This window comes from Artemia sp. Qi Xiang Cuo, chromosome 1, assembly GCF_049724085.1.
Source record: "Artemia sp. Qi Xiang Cuo chromosome 1, ASM4972408v1, whole genome shotgun sequence".
Lineage (NCBI taxonomy): Eukaryota > Metazoa > Arthropoda > Branchiopoda > Anostraca > Artemiidae > Artemia > Artemia sp. Qi Xiang Cuo.
In genome coordinates, this window is record NC_142794.1 from 44,812,173 (window position 1) to 44,837,076 (window position 24,904).

At 36.2% G+C, this 24,904-nt stretch overlaps 1 protein-coding gene across 1 annotated transcript in view; it reads right to left on the reverse strand.

Moving 5' to 3' along the window:
* The window catches only part of Phb2 (prohibitin 2), a 46,962-nt gene extending 30,148 nt beyond the window's left edge, over window positions 1-16,814 (reverse strand). The window contains exons 1-2 of the mRNA XM_089107339.1: window positions 16,800-16,814; window positions 12,292-12,435 (exon numbers count right to left, since the gene is read on the reverse strand). Coding sequence (XP_088963465.1) covers window positions 12,292-12,421 — 130 coding nt within the window. The 5' untranslated portion in view covers window positions 12,422-12,435; window positions 16,800-16,814. The remainder of the gene's footprint in view (window positions 1-12,291; window positions 12,436-16,799) is intronic.
* Between the last annotated feature and the right edge of the window lie 8,090 nt (window positions 16,815-24,904).

The window sequence follows — 24,904 nt, forward strand, 5'->3', positions numbered from 1 at the left end:
TTTGCTAGGTGATTTCCAGAGAAATTGCCTACAGATTGTTCTGGGCACCTGGTTGACTGACTGTATTTCAAACAGTAGCCTGTACGAAAAGTGTGGTTCAATCCCGCTTTCCAGGGCTATAATGAGAGAAATGTTGAGATGACTAGGGCACGGTTTGTGGATAAAGGATAACAGATTGCCAAAGATTGTCCTTCTTGGCCAACCGTCTAGGGCTAAACGGAAAGCAGGTCGTCCGCGGTTGGGGTAAGAGGATGTCATAAAGAAAGATTTAAAGGAAATGGGAACTTCCTGGGAGGGTGTAAAGAGGGAGGCTTTGAATAGATTGGGATGGAGGAGAAGCGTGCGTAGCTGTGTTGGCCTAAGGCGGCTTGGTGATGCGGTGACTAGTTAGTAGTAGTAGTAGTATGCTAGTACAAGCTATTTCAATTAATAGCCGATGTGCATCAGGGGCAATGAGGAATGGCTTTGAAATTAAATCATACTCTACAAACTATAGAGGGTATACTTGGAACCTATAGAAAAAAGAAATGGCCTATGTTGTAAAATGTGTTGTTTTTTTTTTAACCTGCTTTCCCCAGCCAAATCTAAGACGCTTTTTATTTGATCTCTAAATGACTAAAAATTACTGGAAATTTATTTCTTGAAAAGTCTTACAAAACCTAATTCTTTTTGTTTTATTTCTGAATGTGAAACCTTACATAATGGGGTTTATTTACAGTTTCAAAGTAGCCTCCTGAGGGGTAGGTTCTGGAGAAAACCTTCTCACCATTGGCTGAGAAGATTCAAACCTACTGAGTCCAACCTGTAAGAAAGTTGATGACCTAATCAACTATGTCCCTGTGGGTACCTGCTGCCAAAGTTTTAATCCAAAGCAGTTGTGAGGCCCCTTCTTAAAGGCCTTAGCCAGTTCTAATAGAATCAAGTCCACAGGGATTTGTCTCAATGAGATTGATTTCAACTGATTTCCCTGGCTGAAAGCTATGCTGGTGAGGGGATAGAATGTTCTTTATTAAGTTTTATCTTGATAAAACTTGGTAGAAAATACAAGCTACTGTCCTAGCAATGCCTTGTGCAAATCAGGATAAAATCTGACAATTCAGGGAAAAATAATTGGAGCGGCTCTAAATTTATGTCATCAAGATATTTAGCAGAAGTTGTTATCAGATCTTAACAGCTATAATTAAGATATCAGTGTCTGAACTTGATTGATCCTCAGTAAGAAAAGAATTATATTTTTGTTGCCCATATCTGTAAGAATGGCCAAATGGATCTCTACTGAATTTAGTAGCATCTACAACTTGTGCTGTACATTAATTTGCTCTGAAGTCCAAATTAAGGTAATTAAGGGGTTCAGGTCAAATCCAACAGACATTGTCACATAGGTTGCTCTACAATTGTGACCCATGGGTCATAGTTGATTTGCACCATAAATCTAGCTTAGTCAAAGGTTTGAATGTTTCTAACTTATGATGGGGGTATTTTTCAAAAGACCTTTTGAACTATGCCAAATTCTTTTTTCATGTGTCTGTCATTGTCAGACTGCTACAAACAATCACTACTACTATCAACTCACTGCAGCACCTGAGGCAAATATATTCCAAAAAGATATTGAAAAAAAACTAAATTGTAGGAATTAAAAGCATTCAAAAATTTTGCCCAATGAAATTAACAGGACACGGGATCAGTAAATTCTGGTTTTCTATTTATTACCTTAAATTACCTTAAATCACAGCTTGGAGTGAAATAAGGAATTTTGGTCCTGTTGAATCACTCCTTGTGATGACTGTTGTAGTTGGTTAAGTTCTGGTGGAAGATTCTGGTGCTTCCCAGTCAAACTTCCACGGTGTATCTTTCTACTCAGCATTCAGATGGCGTTTGAAAGCATCTGTTGATTCAGCAGCAACAGTGTCCTCCTTGAGGTTGTTCCAGAGGTTCTTGATTCCGATTCGAAAAGAAATTGCATCTTGTTCCAGTTGTAGCGTGATGATTGCGGATTTGTCTAGGGTGTCCTCGTGTTTTTTAGGAGGTGTCGGTCTCCAGGATCTCATTTTCTCGATTGTTTGAGAGGAGTTTGTGCACCTGTATCATGTCTCCACGTTTCCGTCTGTATACTAAGGAGGGGAGGTTGAGTTCCTTCAGCCGTTCACTGTATGTCTTGTTTTCCATGCCGGCAATCATCTTAGTGGCCCTTCGTTGGATTTGCTTAAGAACTGCCTTGTCCTTTTTGAATCAAGGGGTGGCCAGTATTGTCCCCACCTCCAGTCTAGGTCTTACTAATCCTTAGTAGAGTTTGGTGATTACGTGTTTACTCCTGCTGGTGATGCAGTGTTTGATGATGCCTAGGGCTCTACTAACATTGGCTGAGATGTTCTGTGAGTGGGAGCTGAATTTCAACTGGGAGTCAATGATGACGCCAAGGTCTCTCTCCTCCTGGACAGGCTCAATTGTGTGGTGACTTCCAGAATTTTGGGTCATGAGGTACTGATGTTTCGGGTTTTTGTGTCCGAAGTGTATGACCTTGCATTTTTCTGCGTTGAATTCCAGCAGCCATCTTTTGACCCAAGAGCACATGTGGTCGAGATCAGTTTGGAGGGATTGGATGGAAGAAGAGGTGTTGGCAGGACCTATGAGTTTCGAATCATCCGCATATAGGGTGGTTTTGTTGCTGGTGATGAGGGGTAGCTCATTTAGGTAGATGTTGAACAGGGTGGGGCCCAGGACGCTGCCCTGGGGAACCCCACTAGTGACTTTGATTTCGTCAGAAAGGACATGGCTGTTTGGTCCGGTTGTCACTTTCACTTGCTGTGTTCTGTCCCTCAGAAAGTCCTCAGTCCAACTGACCACTTGTGGACTAAGAAATAGAGTAAGTAGCCTGTGAATGAGGTATCGGTGACAAACCTTGTCAAATGCTTTGGCTAGGTCAAACAATATTATATCCACAGGTAATCCTCTCTCTAGTAGGTCAGTTACAAGACTATGACTCAAGAAGGTTGTGTCCACCGATCTCTTTGAGCGAAAACCATGCTGACTACTGCTGATAAGTGAGTTGGCCTCAAGATGGTTAATGATACGCTTGTTTATGATTCTCTCCATGACCTTGCATGCCACACATGTAAGGCTGATTGGTCTGTAGTTTGCTGCAGACGTTTTGCTACCCTTCTTGTGAATTGGGATGGCTATTCCCTTCTTCCAGTCCCCTGGAAGCTTTCCTTGTGTCAGCGACAGATTGAATAGTTTTACCAGTGGGGCTGATATTGCAGGGCTTAATTCCTTTGTCAGTCGTGGGCTGAGACCATCAGGTCCCGTCGATTTGTTGGGATCGATGTCCTTAAGCTGTTTGGTTACTTCTTCGATTGTGACTGGTGAGTGTACCATCGGGAAGGGAGTGTGAGCCTGTTCTGCTGGTGGGGGGGTTGATTGGGGGTCATCCATGGAGAACACTGAGGCAAACTGCTGATTAAGCAGGTTTGCTTTTTCAGAGGGGCAAGAGGATATAGAGTTGTTGTTTACCAGGTCTGGTACAGAGTGTCTGCCTGGTTTCTTATGGGAGATGTATTTCCAGAATAGTTTTGGGTTTTCCTTAACGTTTTTGGCCAGTCGTTCTTTGTAGTTTGAGGTCAGTTTTCTAGTTTCTTTTCTGAGGAGGTTCCTTGCAGTTTTGTACTGCTCGTACAAAGCTGTAGTCTTTTGTTTCGTGTACTTCTCCCAAAGTTTTCCCTTCCTGTTGCGTAGTAAATTATAAGCATTTTAATAAATAATAAGCATTTAGCGATGTGAAATCAGTCTGCCACAGGGGAATTTGACTCCAGTCAGAATCTGGTTTTAAGCTATTTTATACAATTCGCTAAATGCTCCTTTAGACAACATGGAAACATTTTTAGTCTGCTTATACCTGGTAATTTTACATGGTCGATTCTATTTATTGAAATATTTTATTATATACTGTATTATTTGTGTCTTGAGATAGTGTCAGAATTTGTCTTTTAGGTCCATGCTCCCTGTGAAGCATGGAGTTTTGCAACATATCGACAGCTGTTATTTGCACCGGACGGACAAGTTGCTTTTGTCATTGGATTTATTATCAGATCCATTCATTGACTGAGCTTACTCATAGTTTTTTTTTTAGAGAATGGTCTAAACTTTTGTAAAAATAGGAAACGTTTTTTTTTCACATTTTTTTATAGTCTTTTACGGGCATTTTTCAATCTAAAGTAAATGTAAAAATGTGTCAGAAATTTAATTCAATAGATAGATGAAGCCGAATCTCAGCTATCAAATTATAGCAAAACTGTCGTCTTACGTTCAAATGTCAAAACCATAGGACTGCAGAAAAATAACACTAACAACTTATACAGGGGACATAAACATTACATTATTTGAATAGCGTCGCAAGTTGTTTTAATTATGGTGCTTCATAAATGACCTGTCAAACTTACTTCAGTCTTCCTTTAATGTCTAACCCCGTGATTCCCAACATGGAGCACAGGCCCCACCAGTGGGGCATTGCAACATTTTTGTGGGGTCATAGGCAGGATGTGCACCCTTCGGCTAACTATACTTTAGCGCCTTAATTTTAAGAAAAAACTTTTTTACGTGAACGACATCACATTCTGGAAATAAACTACGCTGAACAAAATGGCTATCTCAAAATTTTGATTGGATGTGTTTGGGGGAATGATGGGCGTGGGGGGGGGGTTGGCTAGTTGCCCTCCAATCATTTTCGACTATTAAAAAGGACACTAGCTCTTTAATTTCCAATCGAATGAGCCTGTTTTGAAGTTTCTAAGACAACTCCTTCCATAAAAACCTTATATGCCCCTATGGCATAATTTAAAACCCGTGCCCTGAGGGTCGTGGGGGAGTGTCCTCCTCAAAAATATATTTTCTATCTGGAAATCAAATACGCTGAACAAAATAGCTATCTGAAAATTTTTATTGGATATGTTTGGGGAAATGATGGGCGTTGGGGTGGTGGGGGTGGAGGGGGGCTAGTTACACTCCAATCACTTTCGACTATTAAAGAGGGCACTAGCTCTTTAATTTCCAATCGAATGAGCCTGTTTTGAAGTTTCTACGACAACGCCTTCTATAAAAACCTTATATGCCCCCAGGGCATAACTTAAAACCCTTGCCCTGAGCGTTGTGGAGGAGTATCCTCCTCAAAAATAAATTTTCTATCTGGAAATCAAGTACGCTGAACAAAATGGCTATCTCAAAATTTTGATTGGTAGTGTTTGAGGGAGTGATGGGCGTGGGGGGGGGCTAGTTGCCCTCCAATCATTTTCGACTATTAAAAAGGGCACTAGAACTCTCGATTTCTAATTGAATGAGCCCCCTTTGAAGCTTCTACGACGACCCCTTCCATATGAAGTGCCTCTGGAAAAAAAAAAATAATAATAATAAAACATTGGAGCCATATGGCCTTTACTATAGGCAACGCTACAGCGTTGCCTCTGATAATAATAGCATAATGAAAACAACATTTAAAATCACATTAGGTATATATATTCAGGCATCAGTAAAGTTTCACAACCAATTATTTTTGCAGGACATGGGCCCCATCATCCTCAGACAGAATAGTTGAAATGATGGAATCACTTACCACAAGCAATAGACTTACTATCAGCAGCTTAAGAGCTTAAACTCCAGTTTCACTATGTTGAATAATAAGGCCTAGACAGTATGTAATTGTGGCAGCAACAACAGAATGAATGTTTTACGTTCAAGCTTTTGACCAAGTATTCAGGTTTAAAGATGTACAAAAATTACCATGCCTTGGTAAATCCTTTGAATATTTAAACTAAATAATTAATCAATTAAATTACGTTTGACCAAGTATGCAGGTTTAAAGATGTACAAAAATTACCATGCCTTGGTAAATCCTACAGTTTAACATAAATATGCTGATATCCCTTAAAATCTCAATTAATTTTAGATTTATTAAAGTTATAAAGGTGAAAATATTAAACAAAAAAATTCTGTAAAGTGCAAATTATGTTCTGGCTTTTAGAAAGCATAGTGGTTTTGAGCTGTACTCATGTTATTTTTGCTTGTTTTGAGTTTGACTCAGTCATTTATTGTAATTTATTTTCATTTTGGGTTTCATTTATTAATTGATGCTGATTTGTGGTAGTTTTATTCTTGGTAGATTATTTGATTCTATTTTGCTCATTTTTGGTTTAGTGGAGCTCTTTACTTCTTTTTGAAAAACTTATTTTATGGAAAAAGTTTTTTTAATTAATCAGAATCATACAGTAAATTGACCAATACATTGTTAGGATGCATTTCAAATACATGTACATTGAAATCCTGATTATAAACATGTCTCATATTTTAAGGCATAGATCAACCTAATTTAATCTTTTTAGATTCTTAAAAATATATTAGAGTAATTTACAGTAATTTTTTTTAAACTTATTTTGTGGGAAGTTCTTTTCTATTAATTTCTTTTAGTTTTATATTGAGATAGTCTTTTTAAGGGAAGCTATGGTAGAGCAGTGCTACCTATGTCCTTTTAATACATGCATGCATATAGTTGTTTTTTTTTCTTTAATTGAAACTCCCCCTAAACATTCCCAAAAAGCTTCATCTTAATACCCTTAGCTTGTGTAGTAGCAATAGTTGTAGTAGCATTAGTAGAAGTATACACATAACACCTTTAGTTGTTTTTTTTTTAACATCTCCTTCAACACATAATGAAACTTTCTACTTAACAACCAACCATTCCTGAAGCATTTCTGATACGTCCGCCTGACAAACTATGTGGGGGAGACGGTGTGTTGTGATTCAGTTTACATACCCCCCCCCCCTAAGAATTCTCTGAAAATGTCACCTTAATATCCTTAGGTGTAGTTATAATAGCAGTCACAGCAGTAGTATTAGTACTTACATTAATACAATTTCCCATTGCTATGACATTGGTGATACCTTTTTGATAACCTGTATATTTGTATACTTCTTGAAATGTTCATCTTAATGCTCTTAGCCTTAGAAGTAGTTGCAATAGTAATAGCAGTAGTAGAACTAGTAAATGTAGCAGTGGTAGGACTATTAGTAGCAGTGTGCACATATTGTCTTTTGGTTAATTGATCTTCCCTTTTAAGCATTCTCTGACAGTTCCAACTTAATTCACAAATCAATTCTTCAGATATGCTATTTTGAAAAATTAAATGCACATAGTGTCTTCTGTTAGTTTGAATTTGCCATCAATCTTCTCTCAGATTTTACCTTTATATACTTAGCATTGATCATACTAGTATCATAGTAGTTGCAGTGGTAGTAGGAGAAGTAGTTGCAGTGCTAGTGTTCTATTAGTAGTAGTAGTAGCAGCATTAATAGCAGTAGTAGCATGGACATCTTGCCTTTTGGTCAGTTGAACATCCCTTTCATGGTGCCCCAGAGGTTTAACCTTGAAATGGTAAGCTTTTCCAAAAATATTGCTGATGCACACTTTGACCACCTTTTGACGCCCTTTTCACCTTAATACCCTAAGCCTTACAAGGTGCTGCAATAAGTAGTAGTTGGAGTAGTTTAGTAGTAGTAGTAGTAAATGTACAGTAGTTCTGTTAGTATTGACATGCGTATATTACTGTTTTGTTGATTGATCTTCCCCTTTAAGTGTTCTCTGAAAGATCCAACTTAATATGCAAATCAATTCTTGAATTATGCCCTTTTGACAATCTGCATGCACATAGTGTTTTGATTTAGTAGAAATTCTCCCCCAATACCCAGTCAAATTTTCACTTTCATATGTGTAGCCCTAATCGTACTACCATTTTAGTAGTAGTGGTAGTAGTAGGAGCAGTAGTAGCAGTAATAGTGAATAATTATTATTAGTAGTAGTAGTAACAGTAGGAGCAGCAGTATTAATAGCAGCAGTAGCAGGTACATTTTGCCTTTTGGTCAACTGAATATACCACTCATGTCCCTGGAGTTTCCTTTTGATACTATAAGCTGTTTCAAAATATTGCTGATAAGCCTGTTTCAGCAATTTGTATGCACATAGTATGTTTTGATTTAGTTGAAATTTCCCCTCAACATCTCCTCATATGTTTATTTCAATATTGTCAGCCTTAGTAGTACTTGCTACAGAGGAAGTAGTTTTAGTGATAGTAGTGGTAGTAGTAGTTACAATAGTAGAAGTAGGGGTAACTTTAACAGTAGTAGCGTGCAAATATTGCCTTTTTCGTCAATATTAATCATCTCCCTTGCCATTTCCTACAAGTTCCAGATTAATATACTCAGTCAGCCCTGAGTTACGCCCTTTTGACAACCCATATGTGCATAACATGTTTCGATTTAGTTCAACACCCCCTCAAAATTCCCTGAAAGACTCACCTTAATGCCTTTTTTATTTTGGGAAAGTAGAAGTCAAACATGCATACCTTTTCTCAATTACACATACTATATGTGAATAATGAACAAATTGCCTAACTTTAAGCCCTTGCCCTGAGGCCTTGGGTGGGGTTGACATCCCCACATGCATAATTACTGAACCTCTCAACATTGCTGAAAAAATAAGATATCTCAAAATTTTGTTTGGATGTTTGTTTTGGGAAATGATGGGCTTGGGGGGGGGAGATGCTGATTGCTCTCAAATCACTTTTACTCTAAAAAGGCCACTATAACTTCCAATTTTAAATCAAATGAGCCCCATCTGAAGTTTATACAACTACCCATTCAATTAAAACCTTATATGACTCCAGGGTATAACTTAGAGCCTTGCTCCATGGCTCTGGGGGTTGTGTCAACCCTGGGTGCATTGTTATATGTTCTTTGGACTATTTTGAACAAAATATATATCTCACTATTTCAATCAGATACTTTAGGTGAAAAGAAGGGTAGTTGGGAGGGGGGGGGGGGTTAGTTGACCTTTATCACTTTTGAGTTTTAAAAGGGAACTAGAACTACCAATTTTCAACCAAATGGCCTTAGTAGAAGCAGTGGTAGCTTTAACAGTAGTAGCATGCAAATATTGCCTTTTTGGTCAATTGATCATCTCCCTTGCCATTTCCTACAAGTTCCAAATTAATATACTCAGTCATTCCTCAGTTACGCCCTTTTGACAACTCATATGTGCATACCATGTTTTGGTTTAGTTCAACACCCCCTCAAAATTCCCTGAAAGACTCACCTTAATGCCTTTTTTATTTTGGGAAAGTAGAAGTCAAACATGCATACCTTTTCTCAATTACACATACTATATGTGAATAATGAACAAATTGCCTAACTTTAAGCCCTTGCCCTGAGGCCTTGGGTGGGGTTGACATCCCCACATGCATAATTACTGAACCTCTCAACATTGCTGAAAAAATAAGATATCTCAAAACTTTGTTTGGATGTTTGTTTTGGGAAATGATGGGCTTGGGGGGGGGAGTTGCTGATTGCTCTCAAATCACTTTTACTCTAAAAAGGGCACTATAATTTCAAATCAAATAAGCCCCATCTGAAGTTTATACAACTACCCATTCAATTAAAACCTTATATGACTCCAGGGTATAACTTAGAGCCTTGCTCCATGGCTCTGGGGGTTGTGTCAACCCTGGGTGCATTGTTATATGTTCTTTGGACTATTTTGAACAAAATATATATCTCACTATTTCAATCAGATACTTTAGGTGAAAAGAAGGGTAGTTGGGAGGGGGGGGGTTAGTTGACATTTATCACTTTTGAGTTTTAAAAGGGAACTAGAACTACAAATTTTCAACAAAATGAGCCACCCTTCAAGTTTGTACAACCGTCCCTTCCATAAAACCATAAACGCCCCTAGGGAATAACTTACAACCCTTGCTTCAAGGCTCTGGTGGTTTGTATCAACTCCAAAGGCCTTGTTATATGATATTTGGACTATTTTGAATAAAATGGCCTCAAAATTTATATTGGATGCATTTTGGGAAAACATGACTTTTGGAGGGGGAGAGGGGGGGGTAGCTGCCATCTGATCACTTTGACTCTTAAAAATAGCACTAGAACTTCTGATTACCAATCCAATGAGCCCCTTCCAAAGTATATACAACCACCCTTTCTATAAAAATCTTATATGCTCCCAGGGTATAACTTGCAACCCTTGTCCTGAGGGCTCTGGGGGGATGTCATCCTCTAAGACAAAGTCTCCAGACCCTTCAACTATGCTGAACAAAGTTGCTATCTCAAAATTTTGACTGAATGTGTTTGGGGAAATGATGGTTGTCGATGGGGGGTTGCTCTCAAATCACTATTGAATCTGAATAAGAGCACTATAACTTCCAATTCCAAATTAAATGAGCCCCATCTGAAGTTTATACAACCACCCATTCCTTAAAACCCTTATATGCCCCCAGGGTACAACTTACAACCTTTGCCCCATGGCTCTAGGGGGTTGTGTCAGCCCTGAGGGATTGTTATATGTTCTTTAGACTATTTTGAACAAAATGGCTATCTCACAACTTCAATCAGATTTGTTTGGTGAAAAGAGTAGATGGGGCATAACTTATCATCCCTGCCCCCAGGCTCTGAGGGTGTTTCAATCCCAAAAGCCTTGTTATATAATCTTTGGACAATTTTGAATAAAATGGCTATCCCAAAATTTCTATTGGATGCATTTTGGGAAAATACAACGTTGGGGGGATGGGAGGGGGTAGCTGCCCTCTGATCACTTTGACTCTTCAAAAGGGACTAGAAATTCTGAGTACCAATCCAATGAGCCCCCTCTGAAGCTTATAAAACCACCCTTTTTATAAAAAAAAAACTTTTATGCCCCAGAAGTTCTAGGTGCTTATCCCCCTGGAAAATCCCCCCCCTGTGGAAAATAAGGCTTTCCAAATTTGAGAATTTTATTTGAGTTTTTTTTTTCTGTAGGGGAGAAGGAAATTTGGTACTTGTGTATTATGCACTACTTGCTCAAGTTTATGCTGTGTAAAATTCAAGAATACACCAATTTTTTGTTACTTTAGAAATAAATTTGGGCAATAGATTTGCACATTAGGGGGGGGGTAAACTATAGCAGGTCTGTGAGCAAAATGTGTTTGGTACAATTATTCTGCATATTAGATAGACAGATAGATAACCATATTTCAAAGCCAAATATATTGCCGTGAACAGAGTAAAATAACATAAATGAAAGGCGCAGATAACATAAACTTTGATCAGCAATCATCATAAAACACTTAAATGAAACACTACATTAACCTAAAAATAGCACTTAATACTTGGAAAAATGGTCTTAACACTTAGCACATGGAAAAAAAAACACTTAAATAAAAATAAAACTCAAATAAAATTCTCAAATTTAGAAAGCCTTCTTTTCCACAGGGGGGGGGGAGGGGTATTTACCAGGGGGATGGTAAAATATTTGGACAGTTTGAAGTAAAAAAACAACTCTTTCTAGGTATATGGCCACTAAAAAACTACAGAAGAATAGCAAGGTATCTGGAAATTTTGTTAACTAAAAAAAAATAAAATAAACAGAAAAAAGAAATTGCAATAAATAACCAAGTCAAACTCAAAATGAGCAGAAATTATCACAAGAAGGGCTCAAAACCCTTATGCTTTCTAAAAGCTAGAACATAATTTGCACTTTACTGAAAAAAATACAGATGAATTTGCATTGTCAGTTTAACATAAATATGCTGATATCCCTTAAAATCTCAATTATTTTTTATTATTTATTAAAGTTATAAAAGTGAAAATATTTAAAAAAAAATTCTGTAAAGTGCAAATTATGTTCTGGCTTTTAGAAAGCATAGGTGTTTTGAGCTGTACTTGTTAATTTCTGCTCGTTTTGAATTTGACTCAGTTATTTATTGTTATTTATGCTCATTTTGGGTTTCATTTATTAATTGATGCTGATTTGTGGTAGTTTTATGCTTGGTAGATTATTTCATTCTATTTTTGCTCAATTTTGGTTTAATGGAGTTCTTTACTTTTTTTTTGAAAAAGTTATTTTGTGGAAGAAGTTTTTTTTAATTAATCAGAATCATACAGTAAATTGACCAATACAGTGTTAGGATGCATTTCAAATACTTGTACATTGAAATCCTGATTATAAGCATGTCTCATATTTTAAGGCATAGATCAAGCTAATTTCATCTTTTTAAATTCTTAAAAATATATTAGAATAATTTTACAGTGTCTCTTCTGACTCCAAGATTAGTATTCAAGGTTGAACTTTCTTACTCAATATAACCATGAAAAAACTACTTTATAGGTCTTTTGAAACCTCTTTAAAAAGAGTAATTTTTAAGGATCTTTAAGTTGCACTATTATAATAGATTTTGACAAACATTTTGGAATAATTAGTTTAATGAAACTCACCTGTAAACATTGACTGGCTGATTCCATATGCAGCAGCTCCAAGAGCAGCAGCTATCTTTAGCCCTGTCCCTAAACCCTTTGGGCTCCCCCCGAATTTCCCAGCCAAATCATTTAGTTTACTCTGTGCCATTCTTCCTCCCTTTCCTAGAAAGATATTTTAACTCAATTAAAAATACACTCTTCCACAAATTTATACCCATTCCTATATATCAATTTTTAAATTACACAAAAAAAATTAGTCCATTCTTTTTCCATTCCTTATAGGAATGGAAAAAGAAAACAACAATAGCTTCATGATATTTTAGTAATAAATTCCTTCCTTCTTCTTTTCTTTCTACAAACTTATGAATGCATAAAAAAGAATAAATTAGGATATCTCACAGAAGCACAAAAACTGTCTAGTGATGTTTTTTTTTATATTTAATTTTAAAAAAGGAAGCAAAATACTAGAAAGAAAAACCAAAAGACATAGGAGGTTCCTGACTAATCTTGACTAGTATGATACATATTAGCTTGGATAAGACAGGCCTTACAATAAAATAGCCCAGGGTTTAATATATTTACACTGTGTTTATTTTTGTAAAATTTTTGTTCAGAAATTTATAATACAAGTTTAAACATGTTTTTAGTGGATTAGGTGATATTAGCTTCTCAATAAGATGCACATTTCTGCACTGAGCTGCAGAAATATTATATTTTTCATATAATTCTATCATACACACAGCAATTTTTGTGTGACAAACAAAGTAGAATTTTTCTAACACTTGCTGTAGACAGCCTTTAACATATAGAGTTCTAAAGAAGTATGCCAAAATGAAACTATAAATAACAGGCTAAAAAATTACATGATTTACATTCAAATTTCTGTTGGATTTGAAAATAATCCAGAATAAGACAAAAGTTTGCCATAAATCCTGGAGACATTTTCAAAGTAAAGAGCCAAAATTTAGAATTTGATTGTTTTTTTTAAATAAATTAAACTAAAGGAAAAAAAAGATTGATTGTTTTTTTGTGCAAAACATGATAATTATGATTATTATGATAATTATCATGTTTTTGTGCAAAACATGATAATTATGATACTGTACTACCAGAAAGAATATTACCTCTAATTTTTCATAAACAGCTAGAACAATATTACTTTTCACACTTCTAGAACAATTATGTCTAATTTTTGGCATTTTTCAGGTCTGTTCAATTACCTAAACATCTGTTGGGTTACCTAAACATCAATAGCATTAAAATATATTTATAAATTGCAGATTTTCAAAATCAAAAGTACTTCAAAACAGTATATTTCCTTGAATTTCAAAAGAATTTAAGTCAAACAATCTTTATTTTAAGCTTAAACCTTTTTTGGTGCTGGTAGATAGTTTACTACCTTATCTATGGATTATATAAGTCAGCAATCACGACACAAATACCATGTGTTCTAATACAATACATAGGCAAACATTGCAGCACAAACTTTCAATTTAAGGCTACACAATGAAAGCCTATTTGGCTAAAGCAAACAAAAAGGCTACTGAAAAAAGACACAGTTTTACAATTAAATGTAATGCACTACTTATTTTAACTTCAAACTTGTTTTCCCTTCTTCTTTGTGTGATCATGAACTTAGAAAAAATGGTATGTTTATACCTAAGTTTCACTAGGATAACATAGCCTATTTACACAATAGCCTACTGGCCTAGGCAAAGACAGGTAATAACCATATCAATAGTTAAATTAATATGAATATCTATTGTACTCTTAAAAATTGGATTATTTCACTATTGAATTTACCTTAATTTGCACTTTGGAGCAAAATAAGGTTCAATGCTGGATCTGTAGGCCTACTTAATTAAAAATTAAAAAAAAATAATAAAGAAAGTTTTACTTCAAGGGCTCAGAGTAGAATTTCAGATAGTGACCCTTAAGGCTCTAGTTAATCATATTAACCTAAGCTTTTAAGAAGATACAAGATGATATATGCTACTGAGGGGTGTTTAGGCTAAATCCATTTCTTTTTTCTTCTTTGGATCTCAATAATGTCATATGCTAGTTTCTCATCAAGATTGGATTCATAATTTCAAAAAGACCTGGTTTAAGAAAAATAAGCAAACCTTGGTAGACTGTAGGCCTAAAGCCCATGGCTATATCTGGCTTCATAAGTGGGGGGGGGGGGACTGGGATGCAAAAGAGATTAGGATTATATTTGGAGCAATCCTTGAATAAGCAATTGATTAGTACTTTAGTAAAATTCTATGTTAGCTATGTTTGGCTATCTTGGAAAGAGGTTACGTTAGGAAAATGAAACATTCAGGGATGGGTCTACATGATAAAGTATGTCCTAGAAAGGAATTTTGGAGTATCTACCTCTACTCCTTCTCTCTAGAGGGTCCTGAAATTCGCCTACATGACAGGAAATTTTGACAGGAGCCTGTCAAAATTTAGGAAATGTATTTGTATATCTTTAAAACCTTATAAATTGGGATTGAACAAAGTTATGAAGCTGAAAACAATTTTGTTGTAATATTTTGCAAAATAGATCTTGTACTGAAGATCTATTTGGCAAGGTTTCACTTTTATAACAGACAAATTTTATAGGTTATCAAAGATCAGGACCCTCTAGAGAGTAGTTGAGGCAGGTACTTTGAAAATATCTTCCCAAGACCTACTTTAGCCTGTAGACCTATTCCTGAAAATTTCATTTTCTTAACCTAACCCCTTTCCAAAATAGACAAAAGTAGCTAAAGTAGAATCCAGTATTTCCTTTGGTAATTTTTTTTGTTGTTCATATTTTTGACTTATAAATAAAGTAAACATATCACTCAATGCCTTTTTTGTTCTTTACAAATATAATAATCACTTTTGCTGCAAATGAATTTTACCCCCAACCCTATATATACCAATTCAGCATATATATTTGCACATTATGGGGATGGGGGCAAAGTTTATTTCTGATGCAAAGGAGAGGTAAGTTTAAACTTTACCCAACCCCCTAATGTGCAAACACATAGCCTACCCTGAATTGGTATATATAGGGGTGGGGGTAAAATTCATATGTAGTAAAAGTGATTTATTATACTTGGAAAAAGAGCATAAAAAAAGGCTTCAAATGGTATTTTCACTTTATTTGTAAGTCAATAATATGAACAATGATAAATTAATTTTTTCTTTTTGACCTGTCTGATTTCTGAACTAAAAATAGCCTATAACTAACATTCAGGGGTAGATCCAGGATTTTTTTTTATGGGGGAGGGGGCAAAATAGGTTGATCTGATAAAAAAAATTAGGGGGGGGGGGGGTGCAAAATAGTCAATCCAATAAACTTGTGAAAGGAGCAAATTTAATTAATACAAACTTGGATTAATTAAGCTAGACTATGCTAGGGGGGGGGGCTGCATCTGCCACTGCTAACATTAAGCCAACTAAAATGATTCTGTCCAAACCTTTGTAGAGGGTATTGGTGGCTTTAGCCTAACCTATTCCTTAGGAGTGTGTTATTCTCTATTCAGTAATTTTTTACCAAATAATATTAGGCTATTGACTTAGCCTACAAATAAAGTGAATTGCCACTCAATGCCTTTTTTTATGCTCTTTCCAAATATAATAATCATTTTTGTCTGAAATGAATTTTACCCCCACCCCTATATACCTTCAGGGTATATATTTGTACATTAGGGGGGTGGGGGTAAAGAGTAAATATATACCAAATCATATTATTGAGTTAGGAATAAAGTGAATACACCAATTGAAGCCTTTTTTATGCTGATTAAGAATATAATAATCATTTATATTGTAAATGATTTTAAGCCCCCCCCCCCCCTATATATGTCAATTCAGGGTATATATTTATAAATTAGAGGGGTGGGGGTAAAGTTTAAACTTACCTCACATTTACATCAGAAACAAAACTTTACCCCCCCTAATGAAGAAATATATACCCTGAATTGACATATATAGGGGGGGGGGCTAAAATCCATTTCCAATAGAAATTATTATTATATTCGTAATCAGCATAAAAAAAGGCATTGAATGGTGTATTCACTTTATTCCTAACTCAATAGCCTAATATGATTTTGTATATATTTACAGGGTAAAGTTTAAACCTACCTCCCATTTACATCAGAAATAAAATTTGCCCCCCCCCCTAATGTGCAAATATATACCCTGAATTGGTATATATAGGGGTGGGGGTAAAATTCATTTCCAACAAAATGATTATAGGGCCTAGGCCTAGCCTATTTGGAAAGAGCATAAAAAAAGACATCAAGTGGTATATTTACTTTATTCGTAAGTCAATAATATGATTTGTAAAAATTTACCCTCTATTCACATTTTCTTTAGTTTGTTATGAGAGTCTGATGATACTTTAAAAAAAAAGTGGCAAACCATCTAAACAGCAGCAATAGGCTAGCTTAGACTTATAGCCTTAAGTTTTCCTTAAAAATTTGGATGAGTAGTGCAGGCAAGATAGAAATCAACACCGTATATTAAGTCTGTGTGAAGATGAAAAATCGTACTGGCAATAAAAACGTAAGTAAGATTGTTTGAATTAAATTTTGTGATATAACTCACACTCCTATTTCTTTATTTATTCTTTTCTTTGTGATTCAGCCGTTTTCAATGAACGCGTTATGGGCTGAAAAGGTATGTCGGGTTTCTATTTTGCGTTTTTTTGATATTTATTTTGTCTGTGGTTTTGCTGACAAAGCACAAAGTAAATCAGCCAAAGAATCAGCAAGACAACAATTCTGTCAGCACAAAATGAAAATGGGATTCTCCTAAATGTGTTTGCTATCCTTAAGTCCCATTTGCCAGAAAAAAAGGTCTAAAAGCTTCTGAGGAAGGACTACAATAAGTTTAAAACGAGAAGAAATAAATTCTTGTGATATTAGACCTAAAAATGAACAGTTAAGACATTTTACACAAAACATAAAAGAACAGGGTTGTGACTGTTTGTACGGCATAGCGACACGCCTTCCAACTAAAAGTGTGCTAGGATAAAAGTAATTTAAGCCCACTTAGTATCGGTGACCACATATAGGTATGACCAAGGGGACTTCTTTAGTTTATAGTAAATCCGCCACACAGGGTCAATTTCTGATAGGGTATGCGAGTTGGTTGGGTATGACAAGCGGCATCAGCATCCTAGCACAACTTTTTATTATATGCATATATATATATATATATATTAATCACGATTTATGAGACACAGATGATAGGCAGCTCCAGTTGTATCTTGAAGGTTTGGCTTCCCATTGTTTGTCGAGTCCCCTTTTAAAACTTCAGCTGATGTTGAAGACACTGTCTCCTCGCTAAAACAGTTCCAATGATTGATAACCCTTTGGCTAAAGAAGTCTTGTCTGATTTTATTATTAACTCGGTGCATATGAAGCTTCTTAGAATGACCTCGTGTTTGTCATGTTACTCCGCTTGCGTCGGAAGGTCAAAGATGGGAATTTCAGGTTAGATACCCTTTCACTATATGGTTTCTCACCAAGTCCAGAGGTGCACTTAGTGGCCCTCCTTTGTACACCTTCAATCAACTGTATATCAACTTTCTAAAAAGGACAAGCAAGGGAGGTTCCAAAGTCAAGAACTGGTCTCACAATCGCTATGTATAGCTTCAAGAAGATTCCATGTGATTGGCTAGTAAGTGTAATTTTAATGAGTCCAAGGGTAGAATTTGCTTTGGAAACAGTTTTTGCAGAGTGTTCATGGAACTTCAGAAGATTATCTATGGATTTCCATGTCTTTGCCACTGGTGTAAGTTTGGAGAGGAATGGGGCACGATGTCGGGTTATCACTCATAGTGCATTGGTGCAGAGGATTATTATGACCGAAATGAATGATGACGTATTTTGATATGTTCAAAGAAAGAAGCTACCTATTTGCCCATGCCTGAAGGTGGTCAAGGTCAGGCTGTATTGATGATTTATCAGGTACACCAAATAATTTTGAGTCATCAGCATAAGGGGTTAAATGGTTGCTGACTTCGGTTATCATATCATTTATATAAAAAATAAACATTGTGGGTCCCAAAACTGTCCCCTGGGGAACACCACTTATAAAATTACAAGGCTGGGAGTAGGTACATTTGCTATCTATTGCGAAGAGCTGTACACTCTGAGATCTACCAGCCAGGAAGTCCATTAGCAAGTCTACTAATTAGTGGTGGATTCCTGATGCTGTTAACTTAAAACGAAGCCGATTATGTGGGACCTTGTCGAATGCTTTGGCTAGGTGTAAAGAAATTAAACCAACAGAAATGCCTTTGTCCAGTAACTGGGTAGCCTGTCCGTAAGTGTCTAGAATGTTAGTTTCTACAGATTGTCCTGGGAGAAAGAAGTGCTGCCTGTTGAAGATAATTTCATTAGTAACAATATGTTGAAGAAGTGCATCACTAACAATCCTCTCAAGTACTTTTGCAACAGCAGACGTGAGGCTGATAGGTCTATAATTTTCAGCTTTAGATCTATCTCCCCTTTTAAAAATAGCTGTCATATAGGCTAGTTTCCATTGGGAGGGGACATACTTATGATCAAGGAAATGATGAAAAAGTATAGATAGTACAGGGGCAATTTCACGAGGAGCTTCTTTTAGCAGAAGAGAATGAATGTTATCAGGACCAACGCTTTTGTTGAAATCCAGGCTTTTGAGTTACTTTTCAATCATAAAGGCAGTAACTGTAATGCAACTCATTTGCTTCTGGATGTCGTACTTTAAGTTTGGAATGGTAACATTATGAGATGAGCGATGAGATTTACATTTATTAAAAAAGAAAACAAACACTGTTCGCCTTTCGCCTGCCAAGAAAGGCAATAAGCTTGTTAATGCGGGGCAAATGCGGTTAATACTCTCAGCTAATTAAAACCACATTCATACCGAGCTACTCAACACACAAGAAACTCAACTAATGAAGGAATAAAGGAAAAAAGAGAAAGAGGAAAAGACAAGAAGAAGATAGAAAAAAGAAAAACAGCAAAGAAAATCGGGGACATACCTTAAATAGAATGACAACCTGGAGCGGGTTTAACGTCAAATTTACTGACGAGATAAAAGAAAAATTCTTTGCCTTTGACTTGAAGCCGGAAGACTATGTGCATTTTTCACACACTCGGGCAATATATTCCAAACATGAGGATTATAATGGCGAATCACAAAAGATGCCCGAGTGGTGCTTCTAAACTCATGAGTTAAGCTATCAGCTTTTCTTGTATTATGATCATGACGGTCTCTATTAAAAGTAAAAAGATTTTCAAAGGCAGAGGCGAGCAGCTGATTCAAATATTTATACGAGAAAATCGCGACTTTGTAATCTTAAATTTGGGGTATATCCATTGAGTTATTCTTTTTAAAATGCTCATGAGCAGGAACCTCATTAGAGTTATAAAATTTCGATAATAATTTTAGAGATCTGTTCTGAAGTTTTTGTACTCTTTTGAAACATGTTACAAAATTACTTGCCCATATAGAGCATCCGTAGCTAATATATGGAGCAAATATAGAAAAATAAATCATTTTTAAAAAATTTTGGGACTAGATTTTTAATTCTTCGCATCGCCCCAATGTTTCTGCTTAATTTTTCAGCTATCGCACATGAATGGTTTTTCCACGACAGGTTTTCATAAATTAAAACCCCAAATACTCTTGCTATTGAAGTATAAATGAAACTTAAAACGAACAGAAATTAAAGAAACAATCTATGCAAACAAACATACAATAGATCTGAATATAAATGCATAAATAAATCTTAAAACGAGTGACACTTAAATTGAATATGCAAATCAAGCTTGAAATGAAAAAACATCACTACAGAGAAGAATTTGGGTTTCGCCTCTTTCTCTCCCTGTAAAAGCTTAAAGCCTACTGAGTCATTGGCGCTTTACTGAACAGTATATGTCTTGAACAGCCTTTGAAAGTATAAATAAAATCAAACTGAGTATTTGATTTATAATGACATTAAATGTTGAAAGACCCATCAGTTCAAGAATTTATTTCACTGTAATTTTATTTTCATTTTCAATGCTTTAAGGACTGGAGCAGAAAATATTTGTAATATAATTCATTTTCATTGAAGCGCCAATGATGCAGTAGGCTTTTGGTTTTTACAATTAAGTAAAGGGGCAGTATTCAAACTCTTGTTTGTAGTGAAACTGTCTTCTTCTTGAACAATCTTAGAAAGAACTAATAAATTAAACTGAATATCTGATGTATATTGATATTAATTGGTGAAAGCTCATCAATTCAAAAATTACTTAATTTTAATGTAAGAACAAAAGAATATATTTGTAATATAATTTTTTTTCCGTAAAGCGCCAATGATGCAGTAGGTTTTAGACTTTTACAGTGATAGAAGGAGGCGGTACCCAAACTCTTCTTTGCAGTTATTGTTGTTCGTTTCAAGCTTGATTTGCATTTTCAATTTAAGTTTTACTCGTTTAATATTTATTTATGCATTTATATTAGTATTTATTGTGTGTTTGTTTGCATTGATTGTTTATTTAATTTATTTTCGTTTTGGGTTTCACTTATACTTCAATAGCAAAATATTTTTCTTAGTTTTAAGCTTGATTTGCATATTCAATTTAAACATTACTCCCTTTAATATTTATTTATTCACCTATATTATTACTTGTATGTTTTTTTGGCTATGAATGTTTATATAATTTCTGTTTGGTTTGGGTTTCATTTATTCTTTAATAGTAATTTCTAGTCATTTTGAGTTTGGATTTTAACAGGTATTTGTATTTGCTGATCTTAAGTTTAAAATGGCCTTTGCTTTTCTTTGAAATACTTCTTTTTCGGAAAGCTTATTAGTTGTTGTTCGTTTTTGATTGCAAAAAGTTTCAAGTTTTTAGAAAATTCCTTATTTCAAAATCAAATTTTTTTTTTCAGCATCAAATGTTCACCGATGTATCAAAACTATTATCAAAGATACAATATCAAAGTAAAAAAATAACAAAGTAAAGATAGCATTAAAGTAAACCAGGTATCAAAGTAGCAATAAGCAGCTTGCATAACTTACAAGCTTTGCACTGTCAATCGAAGTTGCCACGTAAATCACTAAATCCAAGTACTAAAGTAAACAAAGCTTCAAAGCAACAATAATCAAGTTCCGTAACTCAGAGCCATTTCCCCAGGGTTGGGGCCGGGGGGTTCAGCCCCATAAGCATACTTATTTTTCCTTTGAAGTTTTTGAACAAATTGGCAATCTCAAAATTTTGACCGGATGCCCTAGCAAACAGTCGGACATGGGCTAGCTACCCATTGATAACTTTTGACTCTTAGAAAGAAACTAGAGGCTCCAATTTCCAATGAACCACGCCCCTTTCAAAATTATTATGACCAGCGTTTCCACAAAAACAATACAATTTTATGAATAGCAACTTACATAAGTTACAGTCCTCGCCCCGGGGGCTATGGAAGATTTCTCCACCCCTAAGTTATAGTAATTGAATTTTGGACTATTTTGAACAAAATGGCCATTTCAAAATTTTGATAGGATAGATTTGTGGGAAAAGGCACAATGGGGGGGGTTTACTACTAATGAGTGAGTGGGTTTTGCTAAGCACAACCTTTCCGTGGTGGCCCTGTTTCACTAATCTTATTGCAAAACTAAAAAAAACAATAAACATCGAAACATTATTGCCTTAGTTACCTTAAGTTTTCATTGGCAAAAACTTAGTAGCAGAAAAAAAATAATTTAAAAAACTAAAATAACTTTACACAAGAGATAACCATTCACAAGCAGTAAATAGAGTTATCCTTCCATTTGCGCTGCAAATGGGAGGATATTAGGGGGTCGGGTTTAATCCTAGGGGGTGGGCGGGGCCAGCTGCGCACAACCTTCCCGTGGTGGCCCTGTTTTTACTAATCTTAATGCGCAACTAAAAAACAATAAAACAACGAAACCTTATTGCGTTTATGACCTATAGTTTTCTATTCTCTAAAACTTAGTAACAGAAAAAAAAATTAATTACAAAAAAAAAAAAAATTACATAAGAGATAATCACTCACAAGCAGTAGGCTATATAGAGCTGCCCTCCTATTTGCACTGCAAATGTGAAGATATTAGAAGGTAAGATTTAATTCTAGGGGATGTGTCATTTGAGTCCTCTGTAAATTTTATACGACCACCTCTTCCAAAAGAACCTTATATGCCCCCGCAGCACGAGTTACAGCTCTTCCCCCCGGACTCTGGGGGGCTATGTTGACCCCCCAGTTTTTGTTATCTCATCGTTGGACTACTTAAAAAAACTAGCAATCTCAAAAGTTGGATCGGATGCATTTGGAAAAAAGGGTCTGTGTGGGGGGAGGGGGCGTAGATGCCTTCCGATACCTTTTGACTCATAAAAAGGGAACTAGAACTTCCAATTTCATATCAAATGAGCCCCTTCCAAAGTTTATACTACCTCTCCTTACATAAGAACCTTATATGCCCCGGGGCATAACTTAAAACACTTGCCCCCGGACTCTGGGGGTTTGTGTCAACCTCGGAGTTTTTATTATCTCAAAATTTTTATCGGATGGGTTTGGAGAAAAAAGGGCATGGGAGGGGGGGGGCTAATTGCCCTTTGATCTCTTTTGACTCTTTAAAAGTGAGCTAAGACTTTCAGTTTCAATAAAATGAGCTCTCTGAAGTTTATACGAGTATCCCTTCTATAAAAACCATATATGCCCCAGGGTATAACTTACACTGCCTGTCCCCAGGACCTGGGGGGGGGGGCAGCGTCGATCCAGGAGTTTTATTATCTGATATTTGAACTGTTTTTAACAAAACGCTCATTTCAAAATTTTTATCGAAGGGGTTTGGGGAAAGAAGTCGTGGGGGGAGGGGAGGGGCTAGATGCCCTCCGATCTCATTTGACTCTGAAAAAGTGAACTAGAGCTTTTAATTTCCAAACAAATGAGCCTTCTTTGAAGTTTATACACGCATCTCATCTATAAGAACCATATTTGCCCCCAGGGCATAACTTACAATGCCTACCCCCAGACCCTGGGGGTTTTATCAACAGCAGAGAATTTATTATATGATCTTTGCACTATTTTTATCAAAGTGGTCATCTCAAAAATTCTTTCGGATGGGTTTGGGGAAAAAGGAGTGGAGGGAGGAGGGGCTAGTGTCTCCGATCACTTTTGACTCTTAAAAAGTGAACTAGAGGTTTCAATTTTCAATCAATTAAGCCCTCTTTGAAGTTTATACGAGTAACCCTTCCATAAGAACCATATATGCCCCCAGGGAACCACTTACAACGCATGCCGCCAGACCCTGGGGGGTTGTGTCGACACCGGTTTTTTTTTATCTTATTTTTGAACTAGTTTTAAAAAAAATGGCTATCTCAAAATTTATTTGTATGGGTTTGAAAAAAAGGGCATGGGGGGGGTAGTTACCCTTGGATCTCTTTTGACCATTAAAAACCCAACTAAAACTTTCAATTTCAAATCAAATGAGCCTTCTTTGAAGCTTACATGAGCATCTTTTCCATAAGAACCATATATGCCCCAAGGGCACAACTTACAATGCCTGCTCCTGGGGCCTGGGGGGTTGTGTCGACACAGGAAATTTTGTTATCTGACCCTTGAGCTATTTTTATAAAAATAGCTATCTTAAAATTGGTGTCTGATGCATATAGGGGAAAAGAAAAGTTGAGGGAGGGGGGCTAGCTGCCCTCCAATCACTTTTGACTCTTAAATAGTGAACTAGAACTTTCTGAAGTTTATGCAACCATCCCTTCCATAAGAACCTTATATGCCCCCAGAGCATAACTTACAGTGCCTGCCCCCGGGCCCTAGTTGGTTGTGTCGACATCGGAGTTTTGTTATCTGACCTTTGAACTATTTTTACCAAAATAGGTATCTGAAAATTACTATTTGATGTATTTGTGAAAAAGGGTTTGAGGGGGACTAGTTGCCCTCTGATCTCTTTTGACTCTGAAAAGTGAACTTGAATCTGAAAAAGAACCACATATTTTTAAGAAAATGTCAATTGCAAAATTTTTATTTAATGCATTTGGGAAAAAGAGGGCGTTGGGTCGGGGGGGGGGAGAAGGGTAGTTGCCCTCCGATCTCTTTAGACTCTGAAAGAGTGAACTAAAACTTTTAATTTCCAATCAAATGAGCCCTCTCTGAAGTTTATATGAGAATCCCTTCTATAAGAACCATAGTGGCCCCAAGGGCACAACTTACAACGCCTGTCCCCAGGGTCTGGGGGGTTGTATCGACCCTGGAGTTTTTATTTTTGTGATCTTTGAACTATTTTTAACAAAATTTCTACCTCAAAATTCTATCTGATTCGGAAAAAAGACATGGGAGGGGGGTGCTAGCTGCCCTTCGATCAATTTTGACTCTTAAAAAGTGAAATAGAACTTTCAATTTCCAATCAAACGAGCCCTCTCTGAAGTTTATACGAGCATCCCTTCCATAAGAGCCATATATACCCCTAGGGTATAACTTACAATGCCTGCCCCAGGGCCCTGGGCAGTTGTGTCGTCATCAGAGTTTTGTTATCTGACCTTTAAACTTTTTTTTAACAAAATTTCTATCTCAAAATTTTTATTTGATTCATTTGGGAAAAGGGGGCGTGTGGGGGGCAGGGGGGGGGGGTGTTACCCTCCGATCTCTT